Source organism: Pelophylax lessonae (genome assembly GCF_965119305.1).
Source record: "Pelophylax lessonae genome assembly, chromosome: 4".
Lineage (NCBI taxonomy): Eukaryota > Metazoa > Chordata > Amphibia > Anura > Ranidae > Pelophylax > Pelophylax lessonae.
In genome coordinates, this window is record NC_138771.1 from 443,220,158 (window position 1) to 443,233,329 (window position 13,172).

A 13,172-nucleotide genomic window follows, 5' to 3' on the forward strand; every position below is an offset into this window, starting at 1 on the left:
GGCGACCTTGGAGCGACTTGCATAGACTTCCATTATGTGAAGTCTCTGCAAGTCGCGCCGAAGTCGCGGTGCACAGCGATGCACGCGACTTCACAGGTCGCCCCCAAAGTTGTGTCGCGCTAGTCTGAATGGGCTCTTAAACAGATATAAAATATAAATTTAAAGATTAAAAAAAAAAAAAGAATAGACTTGGCCTCAAACTATTCGTATTTCCCATTGTTGAACCTTGATTGAAGCGTCTATTGTTTTTCTTTGTAGACTTTGTTATACTGCTGCATCAGAGGGAATTTAGAGTATTTCCATATATATCTACAGTAATGATTTTCATCCTATTTGTGTAGTGTTTATCCACTTCCACAGAACTATATTAGTTATCTATATAGCAGGAGTATGTAAATGGTTATACATAGCATTATATGGTCGCAGCCATCCATATTGACAGTTCGAAAGGCTGTTTGGTCATAATTCTGTTAAAAAATAATGAAAATATTGTTATAAAGATCCTTTGTATAAAAAAAACACGGTTTTCAACGTAGTACTTGATGTATCAGCAGGTGTTGTATATTTATATTCTTGCTGTAGTGGTCAAGTGGAGGACATTTAGCACCATCAGAACATAAAAAGGCATTATAAGCTTGTGTTATGATCAGCCATCTTCTACCTACCTAATGAGAACATACTCCAAAGTTACCAGTGAACGGTGCTGGAATGCTGCTTTATGTTCTTGTTGACTGCAGCCTAACCATTCCACCAATAAAATGCATCTAAAACACTGCAACATATCAACTTTCTACCTGAATGATTGAATGACTAGACATTCAATTGTCAATGATGATTTTCACAATCTGCCATTAAGTTCCTACTGCCATCCTTTCTATTACTATCCATTCCCAAACTCTTGCTGCTACCAGAAAGTCTCATTAGCACCTCTGAATCTGTATCCCCATGGGACTCGGCTTTCTGTGTCAACAACATTTCAAAGAGGGTGCTCATTTCGGAGAGAAAGGTGCTGGCCAATCTGTTGTCTTGTGACCCATCGGAAAGCTTGCCAAATGTTAGGAAGGTTCTTAGATCTTCTTTCTCTGTCGCTGTTGTTGGAGGCTCCAGAGCTATTTGATTATTGGGAGTGAATAGATTCTCCTTGTAGCTGTTGGCCAAAGGTAAAGAGAGCCGAGCAATCCATCCAGGGTCTAGATCACTCAAGCGGTTGCCTTCTAAGCCTGTCATTGAAGAAAAAACATGAATTCATATATCTTTATGATATTATATATCTTTTGCTTTTTAATTTAAAACAAGCTTACTTCATATTTTTCTACTGCCTTAATAAGTGCTATATTAACTTTGAATACATTCACCACTTACTTAATTATGCTTCAACTGCCATGGTGTACCATAGTAAAATCATTGAAGTAAATACCAATCGTACTGTCATAGGTAACTAAAAGTGAACCTACTGCTTTGCTGTGATTGAGTAAAGCACAGATTCACTTGAAAGCCAACCTCCCCAACAGCACATACTTAACTTTCTTTCAGCTCTCAGTACTTAACAAAATGGCGAGGTAGTGAAGAAAAATTAGGTATATACTCCTGGGAATTGGGGGATTTTAAGGAAAATTTCTTGTTTTGCCATTTATGGTCAAATCAAAAGCTTGCTTAAGGCAAGTCTATCTTTGTTTTGGGTGAGTTTAAAGCAGAGTTCCACCCAAAAGTGATAGTTCCGCTTTATGGACTCAAGACCACCTGACATGCCACATTTGGCATGACATTTTTTTTTTGGGGGGGGGGGGGAGAGCGGGTACCTAGTTTTGAAAGGTACCTGCTCCTTCTTCCGCTCGGTTGCCTAGGCGGCTTGAGCGGAAGTTCTCCTTACCTCCTCTTGCCCTGCAATCTTCTGGGACTTCGGTGTCAATACCAAGCATTTGCGCATGTATCGGTACACGCGCAAATGCTCCCGATACAAAAACCTATGCCTTGCAGTGTGATTTATGTCAAAACAAAATGAATGTGCACAAATCGCACTGCAAAGAATCACATTTGATTTCCCCCGCCGCTCCTGTGTACAGAGAAGAAAAAGCTCCATCTAGTGAGCAGTTTATTAAAAATGTTAGAATCTACAGTACAATCTGGCCAAATGCAAAATCTGCATAGGTGTCCTGGTCCCACCGATGATAGCAAATCATGGCTGCTGGAGGAAATGTGGAGGCGGTCCGCCCCAAGCTGGCATCACTTCCACCCTATACTCACAGGGTACCAGAGCTTCTCCTCCAGCCCTGTGAGCACCTTCTGCGGCCGTGATTTGCTATCATCAGTGGGACAAGGACACCTATGCAGATTTTGAATTTCCCACATATGTACTGTGTGTTCTAACACTTTTAATAAACTGCCCATTAGATGTCGCTTTTCCCTTTCTTTACACACACAGGAGAAGTGGGGGAAATTGCATGCAATTTGGACAGAAATCGCACGTCATTCCTGTTCAAATCGCTTGCGGTTCTTGCAGTGCAAGTTACGCCAATTCTTTTAGTATTGATGCAAATTGAACCGCAAAGTATCAGTACTTGGTATTGGCAAGTACTTGACCAAAAGTATCGGTACTTGTACTCGCCGGAAAAAAAAAAACAGTATCAGTGCAACCCTAATAGATTTTATCAGCTATTTTCAGCAGTTACAGGTAATTAGAAAGGCATACGCAAATACTTTTTTTATGTTTATTTACAGGTTTTTAAACAGCCACCAAAGCTGAAAACACATTCCATCACTTTGGACAATAACTTTCACTTACTTGCATTAGGGCCCAGAAGAGCCTCAAAATTGTCTTCCAAGAAGTTATGGGTAATAGAGAAGTCACCCCCTGGCTCAGAGTCCAAATCACCAGCTTCACTCTCACCATGGCCGCTGTCCTTTGTGCTTTGCCAATCTGTCTCCTGCCCAGCAGTTCTAAATATCAACAGAAAGTAATGGTTAAATAGGGGTTTGCTTTCTTTTGTCTTTAAACTGATCACAAAATTGATCAGTTTAATTACTTTTATATTTAGCTGTAGTGAAAGAATGGGCCTATAAACAGATGCAAGGCCTAATTATTACTGCCCACCTTAGTTAATAATAATGGACATTTATTTGATTAATATCGTTATCTTCATTATTATTACCTACAGGGCTTTTTTTTTTTTCACAGAATAGGTGCAGGAACGCCTTCTTTCCGAGTCAGCCCTTTTCTCTGCCCCTACCCACCTCCGAGCACCATTTCTTGGTTCCACCCCCTACCCACCTCCCAGAATCCCAGAATCCAGAACCATTTGTATGGAATTTGGTAATGATAACAAGAAAATAAGTAAAATAGATCCCCTGCAGCCCTGAAACAATAGATCCCCCTAACAAAAATGGACCACCTGCAACAAAATTCCCCCCTTAGCAATAATAAACTTTCAGTGGCAACAACAGATCTCCCTTTGGCCAGCATCAATAGACTCTCTGTCAGCCAGCAACAATAGACCCCTCCCTCTCAGTAGATCTCTCCCAGCAACAACTGACTGCCCAGCAATAGAAGACCCACCCCCAGCAACAGTAGGTCCCCCACTAGCAACAATAGACCACCTCAGTGGTAATAGACTGCCAATGCAAAAAGAGATCCCCTCCAGCTAGAATAGATTGCCCAGCAGCTAGCATCAATGGACCCTGCATCACATTCCAGCACCCCTTGCTATTACATACAGTCAGTGCTGGAGATGTCGGTTTCCCCATGTTCCCGTTGAAAAAAAGCCCTGATTACCTATAATGATTAAATAATATGGGTTATACATTTTAAACAAACCCAGTTTCTACTGGAAGTAATGGGTGTGCATTACAGAAAAGTAAAAGTCTAGGATAGAAAGCAACATGGATAAGAAGTTGAGATGAATAAAACTTAGATTTTTGCTACGCTGCAACTTCAACAAAAAATTGGGACATGTTAACAAAATTTGCTATTTTGGCATTATACATTGGAGAAAGGTGAAAATATGGTGTTTTGGTGATTTTTACGGATGGAGGGAGGATTCCTGTGAGAAAAACTGGAAGCCAGAAACGAGGATGCTCTAGCATTCAAGACACAAAACTTTGGTTGTCTCTTGAGTTAAGAACATGTATATATTAAAAAATATCAGCTGTTGAGCTGATCTGGATCTCATTCAAGAAATAGAAAGAGGTTTTGGTCAATGATGATTACACCAAAACCATGATCTTGTGAAGCAGCTAGAATGACAGCACTATGGGCAATTTAAACCCTGGAAGGCCTGTGTGTGCTGTCCACAGTTGCACTCCTGATAGGTACCAGTTCTATATAAAAGTAAAAAGTTAAAATTGTTGGGTTCTTCTTTGCAGCTGTGGAAAAGTGTCAAACTCTCTGAAACATTTTCTAAATACTTAAAGGTTCCGTTGGTGATGGCTTAGAAAGGAATGTTTCTTTTTGGCAGAAAGTTACCTATTATCTAGAGTATCAGAGCTTTCCTCTACAGAAAAGAGTGACAGAATAGGGCACTATCTACTAATTGGAAGCAAGTTAACTACCACTACTTATTGTTACCTGCCAGCCTTAGAAGAGTACTTGTTTCCTCTGTGAAGTGTCTTGGGGTGAACTTGTCCTTGGTGGAGCAGAGATAAAAGCTGCGAAATTTGCTGCAATGATGAAACAAAATAAAGAGACCTTAGTTGTGTGAGAACAAGCAGATTTCACTGTCTAGTGAGAAATCTTAGTGGTATATATTATAACATTCAAAAAAATATGTCATCTTTATTTCTCATTTTCCAATTAAAGGTATGAAATAATTTGATCATTTAATTTTAATTGAAGACTGAGAAGTCCTAGAGTGCTTTCAAATATTCTGTGAAATAGGCATCTTTTTTAGTCTAATGATGCCATAAGGACTTGTCTGCATTGTCTCTAATTAAATATCTCAGCTTTATCACTTTTCTTTGTCCCATTTAAGTGGAAACTTAAAGGGGTTAGGGGTTCTAATATTGCACCCGTTTTTTGTCAGCATTTTGTTTTATACACAATATTCTGCTTTCTTTGTCATCCAAATGTGTGAATGGAGGAATTACAAAAGGATTACAAAGATAAAAACTTTATTTAAAGTATACTGTCACAAGAAAAATATGTGGGCTGCCATTGCTGAAATACTTCTGACAATGATAGTTGCCTGGCTGTGTGAGGCTTCTGAGTCACTAAACTGATACAAGCATGCAGCTAGAGAAGTCAGAATTCAGTGACTAAGTCAACATGCATAACAACCAGGAAACTAGCATTTTAAAAAGAAGTGGTCAAATGTAACAACCTTCGTGTTTCTCACATGACAGGTGTACTCTAGCTACCTGTTGCAATCTGGCCTTTATTTGTAGGAAGACTATGTAACCCGGATCCTAGAATGGCCAGATTGCCTAAGATGACAGTGGACAGTCCGCCATAAATCCAGACAGAAATGCTAATGGAAAGGTCAGGGATGTTAGTAATAGTGACTTCAGTCAAGGCCAGATTTCGGAGCGGCCAAAACAGTCAACGGCATAGGGTAGCAAACCCAACTACATAATCAACCGGTTGCTAACTGAGTCCAGATACTTAACGCCAAACTGCACATAATAAAGGACAAGAGTTTGCCTTTCTCTTTTTATTTCTAAGAGTGGATAAATTATCTCCATCAGCCATCTTTGTCCCTAGCCTTGGTGTGCTTTTTATAGCTGTGATATATTATCCTCAATGTGTGGTACTAGTTCCAGCCAGTCACGGAATTTGGAGGTGAAGGCATAAGAAGGTTGTCCTAGGAGGAAAAGGAAGTATAAGTCCACTCCAGTTTGTTCCTACTATCATCTACACTATATTGTGAAAAGTATTGGGAGGCCTGCCTTTCCACGCACATGAATTTTCATGGCATCCCAGTCTTAGCCCGTAGGGTTCAATATTGAGTTGCCCCACCCTTTGCATCTATACAAGCTTCAACTCTTCTGGGAAGGCTGTTCACAAGGTTTAGGAGTGTGTCTATGGGAATATTTGACCATTGTTGACAGGAAGGCCTGGCTCACAGTCTCTGCTCTAATTCATCCCAAAGGTGTTCCAATGGGTTGAGGTGCAGGCCAGTCAAGTTCCCCTACCCCAAACTTGCTCAGCCATGTCTTTATGGACCCTTTTTTGTGCACTGGTCCAAATCATTTGGTTGAGGGGGTATTATGGTGGTGGTTTTTCAGGGGTTGGGCTTGGCCCCTTAGTTCCAGTGAAGGGAACTCTTAAGGTGTCAGCATACTGCACCAAGACATTTTGGACAACTTCATGCTCCTAACCTTGTGGAAACAGTTTGGGGTTGGCCCCTTCCTGTACCAACATGACTGTGCAGCAGTGCACAAAGCAAGGTCCATAAAGACATGGATGAGCAAGTTTGGGGTGTAAGAACTTGACTTGCCTGCACAGTGTCCTGACCTCAACCTGATAGAACACCTTTGTGATAAATTAGAGCAGAGACTGTGAGCCAGGCCTTCTCTTCCTTCTGACCTCACAAATCTGCTTCTGGAAGAATGGTCAAACATTCCCATAAACACACTCCTAAACCTTGTGGACAGCCTTCTTAGAAGAGTTGAAGCTGTTATAGCTGCAAAGAATGGGCCAACTCAATATTGAACTCTACAGACCAAGACTGGGATGCCATTAAAGTTCATGTGCGTGTAAAGGCGGACACCCCGATACTTTTTACAATATAGCGTAGTACTAAAAAAATCATTTTGACATATTAAAGCTTGTTTTCTGTAAAAACAAAACAGCCAGCTTACCATTGGCTCTTACTAGTATTTTTTCATAAAAGAATACACAGAAGAGTTTCCTATTTCCTCCTCAAATTATGTATGTGTTATTTTGGCAGCAAACTAGCTTCATCATATGTAATACACTGATCTGCCTTTGAAAATGTTTTTTTTGGGTATCATTTAGAAAGCATCTGCAGCACCTGGATGCATACACTAGAGTACAGGGACAGGATATAAATGGGCACCAAGAAACACAGGTGCTTCCACCATATGTTCAGCTCGGCTGGGTATGGTATACTGGGAGATATGTAAATCTCTGCAGATAATAGTTGTAGTCTTTTTTTGCTGTAAATTACACACTTTTCGTCACTGGTATGATGTGGCACATCATTGTTGGAGTCAAAGCTTTGTCTGGCAAAAAAGGGAAGCATTTACAATGACACACTAACATTTTCTCAGTCATGATCACCCAATTCAGCTGTTTCATGCAAGAATATCACAATGAACACCCTCAGCCAAAACCTGGTCTGTTAGCTTTTCTTTACCTAAAGATACTGTATATCAATCCCTCAAGATGTCTACCTGCATCTTTCCCTATTTCTTTCACATAAACATGTATGCTTGGGGCAAGCAGAGCATCCATGTTTATGGGACAGCTGGAAGATGGTATGTTTGTACATGCACATTTAATTTGCCATTGTAAGTCAATGGTTAGCTTAGCACCAGTGCCATCTTAAGAGCATTAAAGGGCCCCGGGCAATACAGTGCACTGGGGCCCTGCCTACACAATCACCCACGAGAATAAAAATGTAAATCATCGATAAGGCGATATTTATTGGTACAGCAGTGCCAGGCTAATGACAGCTTCCAAATTGGGTGGTTGGGTCCGGTGAACACACACACTGACGGGAGTCAGACTCGACTGTCCTGTGTGTGCCTGTTCCCGTGGAGGCGGACAGGCATTCCTGAAGTTGTGGGTTCCCCCTCCACTGCCCAAGTGGTCTGACAGCCTCGCAGTGCTAACATGCGCTTGTCACCTGCTAAGTTCGATGGCAGGATGCACATGGGAATTGGGACTAATGCTTGGCTGGGTCGCTTGACAGATGGGCCCCCCCCCGGCAAGTGGGGCCCCCGGGCAACTGCCCAGCGTGCCCATTCGGTAAGATGGCCCTGCTTAGCACTGGGTAGTGTTTAACACTGCAGAGAGAAGGAGCAGCATTATCTAAACCTGAAAGTGTTTTATTTTAAAGGATTAGCCTTTGCCATTACATATTTTGATCCTTATCAGATTTGACCACAGAAACAGATGATATGTATGAATATATAGCATATGGTCATATATATTTATAGCCAAACCATAACAGTCAGATAAGTTGCAGTTTTAAATGGAGGTCAGAATTGGCAATCCTTATATTTCTAACATGAAAGATTTATTTCATATAGGCTCTAGCATGCTCAGAGCACACCATCAGAGTGGATATTACAAACTGAATTCAGCAAGAAAACTGTGTATTGGTCTCATGTATTATTTCAAGAGATAGAGAACGCCAGGGCATTTATGATGAATAATACAATAAATATAGTCTTTATTGTGTGATACAGTGAATGGAAAACATGTCCAGTACTTGTTACTTATACTTTTTAACAAAAAGAATTATTATGTGACGTCAATCAAGTACAGAAACAATGTTATCACACAGAAACCATTAACTGCATACAATATAGTATAGTCAGTAAATCTGTTATTTGGAAGTCCATTTTTAAGCAGCAGAATAACCAGACTGCCAAAAAAAAAAAAGAAAGAAAAACTCAGGCTATATTAGAGAGATGGCATAAATAAAGGCAAGCTCACCAACCATTGTCTCCTAATAAATGCACTGGCGTTGTCACACTAATGTACAGTATGTAGATAGCAATGTATACGCCAGTGTTTTTATTACCTAATTTTTTATTTTATTTCATTTTATTATTTTGGAAAAAATGTGCTTAGGTCACAGGGTGGGTCTTAAACTTTGAATGCTGGGATGTACCACCATTCACAGTGCTGCTAAGCTTCACGTACCAGGAAACTTTTGTTACAAAAAGATACCAGCAGTGACTAAACATTCTGGGTGATCCAGAGGAACATAACTTTACATACAGGTAACTGCACTAGCTGCAGCTCCAATCGGAGAGAAGCACTTCATCAACAAGTTAGTATAATTTCATATATACTGTACGTGTCCCATGAAATCAATCACTTTTGTTACCAAAGGTTTTTTTTCCCCCTAAAGTGTATGAAAAGCCAGAACATTTGCAGTTACATTTGTGGATAGATGGGGAAAAGGTTAAATCCCTTGTCATGATTTGCTGTATGTGTCCCCACTGCAGAGATTCACCCTCTCTATTTGTCCTGCTGTGGACCACTGTCTCCTGTACAGAAAGTGATCCAAAATCTAAATTATTTTAGAGAAACGTGAGGCTAGGGAAATCTGGGGATAACTGACCCATTGACATCTGTCTAGGAGGGGACATACCCTCACTTTGGATAGATTTCTTGTCATTTTCTGGTGTGTCGCTGGGACAGGAAGTAAAGGGAAATCTTCTTAAGGGGACAAAGACAGGAAAAAAAAAACTACTCCATCTAAAACAACTAAGCTTTGGCTTTACATGCACTATAATCATGCCATATTTAAATGTGGTGCCTTAAAGCTTTATAGCCTTATCATGATTTCTCATCTGCACTATACATCTAGATTAAAAGCATTATTTATACATACTAGTTGAGCAGGTAAATTCAAGGTGAATTGATAAAAGTAGTAATAGTCTTTAAAAACATAAGCAGCAGAAATGTGGACACTAAAGAAAAACTAGACAGCTAATGTTCAATTAATAATTCATTAAACAGGCTTACCTGCACATGTGGTGACTGCATGGTAACATCCACACCTTCTTTCTCTGCTAATGCCACCATCGATAGCCGCACCAGGCTTCTCAAGATCTGTTCTTTCGATGACTGTTCTACATTCTTTTGTCTTCTTAGCGTAGGAGAAGTAGCTGGGGAAAAGTTCCCTCCATTGTAAGCTATAGGTTCAGAAGGGCTGAAATTATCATGGATTCTTATTTGCGGGCTACCTGGGTTCTTTAAGGTTTTATTACTGACTGGAAGGGTTCCACAGGGGTCTTCAAAGTTCTCTCTAGAGTAGCTTCTCTGTCTCTGATACTGTAATGTTCGACACACAGAGGGAGGTAATGAGAAAGACTGCTCTAAATCTGTAATATCTTCACTTAATATTTCCTGGTTATGTTGGTGCCTTAGTGTGCGATATAGCGTAGGTGTGAGATGAAAAGGAGTATGGAGAGTTTGATCCTCTGGAACTTCTTTTCCTTCATCTGGCAAAGGAAACATCTTGGCCTCTTCTACAGGTGTCACTGGTTGTGGTTGTTGCCGACCCCTAAGTACAGGGACTACATGAATATCTGCCTTTTGTATCTGCTTTTGAGGCCTTCTAGGCTGCTTCCTATAGGCAGATTCTTCCTCTCTGCAGTTGTATGCTCTATTGTCCTTTCTGTCCACTCGACAAAAGGACATGATGAGAGCCAATATGAGGAGACATACAACTAGAAGAACAGCCAGGCAAATAACAATTACCACAGACAGGCTCAGCTTGCCATTGGTCTCGCTAGCTGAATTTTTCAAGTGGTCCAAGTGGCTACTAAACATAATTGTTAGTTGAGCTTTGGTTTCCCGATAGGGAATTCCACAGTCTCTGACAGTGACCTGTAAGTCTATGACATTGCCTATTAGGTTGCTGGCATTGCTGGAGTTTATGTATATGTATCCAAGATGTTCATCCATAGCAAACAAGCCTAGGTAGTCATCCAACAATCGGTAGATAAGTCTAGCATTCTCATCTGAGTCTACATCAGTGGCAATTACTTGAAATATTGGGTGTTTGTTAAGTTTGGCTGTTTCTGATAGAATTTCTTCTGATGTGTATCCCAAAGCCTCTGAGCTGACAACTTCTGAGGCAGAAAGAAAGTATCCACTTTCAGCATTCACAAGAATGGTGATAGTGGCACGGCCTTTCTTAAGTTGAGGTTGCACAATTAATGGGCTATTGTCATTTTGGTCTCTTACTAACACCTTGACAGAAGCATTACTACTGAGTTGTGGGTCACCATTGTCTTCTGCTTGCACCAAGAATTGCATTTCCTTAATTTCCTCATAATTAATGGCCTTAAGCACAACAATTTCACCTGTTTTGGAATGGACAGAGACAAAAGTTGATAGTGGTATTCCTGAAATAATAGAGTCAATAATCTTGTAGGTAACCTCTGCATTTTTACCTAAGTCAGCATCCTGAGCATTTACAGTGAGAAGATGAGTGAAAGGACTATTATTTTCATATAGTGAAACATCATATCTAGGGCTCTGAAAAACTGGAGCATTGTCATTGGCATCACGAACAAATATTTTTAAGGATTTTTTAGATGTAAAAGATGGTTCACCTTGATCTTGGGCTTGGATAGTTATGTCATACACATCCAATTTTTCCCTGTCCAGAACTGCATTGGTTGTTAGTATATAACTGTTTCCTTTAGCTTTTTGAAGCTTAAAATGTTCATGGTCTTGAACTAAGTGACAGTGCACATCCCCGTTTGCACCTGAATCTGGATCATTCGCCATAACCAAAGCAACAAAACTGCCCAGTGGAACTGCTTCAGAAACAATGATCTCAGGAGAATCTTGAGAAGCCCATGTGACTTTAATATCAGGGGTGTTATCATTAATATCCAGAACTTTAATGACTACCTTGCAGTGAGTAGGAATGGGATTAGGGCCTAAATCCTTTGCTTGCACATCTAATTCATAAGAATGTCTGCTTTCATAGTCAAGTGGCTCCTTCAGAAATATTTCCCCTAACTTGGGATCAATGCTAAACATGTTCAGAACATGGTGAGGTGTGTGTTTGCCAAATGAAAACTCAATTTCCCCATTTGGACCTTGATCTGGGTCAGTAGCTGTGAGATTTATAAGAAGTGTACCAGGTGATGTGTCTTCTGAGATTTCTAAAATTACAGAGCTTTCCTCAAATGTGGGGCTGTTATCGTTGGAGTCCAAGACGTTAATCCTAACCTGTGTTGTCCCTGTTTTTGGTGGGTATCCTCCATCTAATGCTGTTAAAACAAGCTCGAAAGAAGACTGCAGCTCTCTGTCTAGTTCTTTCACCACCACCAGTTCGGGATGTTTTACGCCATCAGAACTAGAGATAATATCCAAGGTGAAGTGTTCATTTGGAGAGAGAGTATATAGCTTTACAGCATTGCTGCCAAAATCAGGGTCCCAAGCTCTGTCAAGGGGAATCCTAGTACGTAGAGAAGCACTTTCAGAGATCTCTACATCTAGTTCAGCTTTTGGAAACATTGGTTCGTTGTCATTGATGTCCAGGACTTCAATTTCCACATGAACCAGAGCTAAGGCCTTGATTGCTAGAACATTAAAAGATAGGATGCAGCGCCCATGAACCTTACAAAGCTTCTCTCTATCTAGACGATCTGTGGTGGTTATAGATCCATTTTTCAAACCCACTTGTACTGGAAAAGCGTTGGTCTCCTGTATAAGTTGGTATTCTTCATTCACATCCTCTATCCAGCCTGATGCATCAGATATGTGTCCGATGACTGTGCCAAGGGGTACTTCCTCCTGGATGCGAAATCTCACCATTAGAGAAACTGAATTTTGACAACTTCTGTGAAAGCAGCAAAGTAGTAGTAAAATGTGCCCAGTGACCCTTAATGTCAGAGCCATATTTCACAAGTTTTTCAACCTGCAGCAAGTATCCTTATTGAAGGTATGATGAAGAGATTAGTGGAAGGTCCTTAAGATCTTCTTTATCTTCTCACATTGGAGCTCCTGTTGAAGTAGTCTTGTTCTCCAAGGCATGAAGTCTATGGCACAGACTATTTCTGTAATCACTCTCAGGGCTGCTGACATTTGCACACAACGGTGTGACCAGACAAAAGGTTACGTAGGAAGCTGGAAAAGAATAGAAAAGCAGAATAAGTTGGGGAGGAGCGACAAAAAAGTTATGAGTTGCTTGTTTTCCCAGGGAAACCAGCCATCCTCCTACAGGAAGAGGGATGAGGAAGGAACTATAAGTCGTCAATGGACAATGCTCTGTTTAACCTCTTATTCTCCAGATAGAACTTTATTCAGCTGTAAAACACTTAGTATCGTGATCCTGTGCATGTAACAGTTAAGCCTTCATTCTCTCCATTAATAACAAAAATTCTCAGGGTCCTGATACAGTATCCATCTAAGCAGTGAGGTAGTGATAGTGATAAGAAGAGTGGGAGTTTAGTTACAATCAGATAATGCTCCATATGTAGACAAATTCCCCAGGAGAAAATGTGGAGACAGTTAA

General features: G+C 40.5%; 1 protein-coding gene across 1 annotated transcript; it reads right to left on the reverse strand.

Moving 5' to 3' along the window:
• Window positions 1-263: 263 nt before the first annotated feature.
• PCDH12 (protocadherin 12) lies at window positions 264-12,787 on the reverse strand. The gene is made up of 4 exons (XM_082256913.1): window positions 9,659-12,787; window positions 4,562-4,653; window positions 2,783-2,937; window positions 264-1,220 (listed from the first exon to the last, which is right to left on the reverse strand). The coding sequence occupies exons 1-4, from the start codon at window positions 12,554-12,556 to the stop codon at window positions 826-828; spliced, it is 3,540 nt and encodes a 1,179-aa protein (XP_082113039.1). The 5' UTR covers window positions 12,557-12,787; the 3' UTR covers window positions 264-825.
• Between the last annotated feature and the right edge of the window lie 385 nt (window positions 12,788-13,172).

Coding starts and splice junctions, on each gene's coding strand:
- PCDH12 (XM_082256913.1), bottom strand. CDS start 12,556: ATGGCTCTGACATTAAGGGTCACTGGGCACATTTTACTACTACTTTGC. Junction 2,938..4,561: donor TACTCTTCTAAGGCTGGCAG/GTAACAATAAGT, acceptor GTTGATATTTAG/AACTGCTGGGCAGGAGACAG. Junction 1,221..2,782: donor TCTTCTGGGCCCTAATGCAA/GTAAGTGAAAGT, acceptor CTTCAATGACAG/GCTTAGAAGGCAACCGCTTG.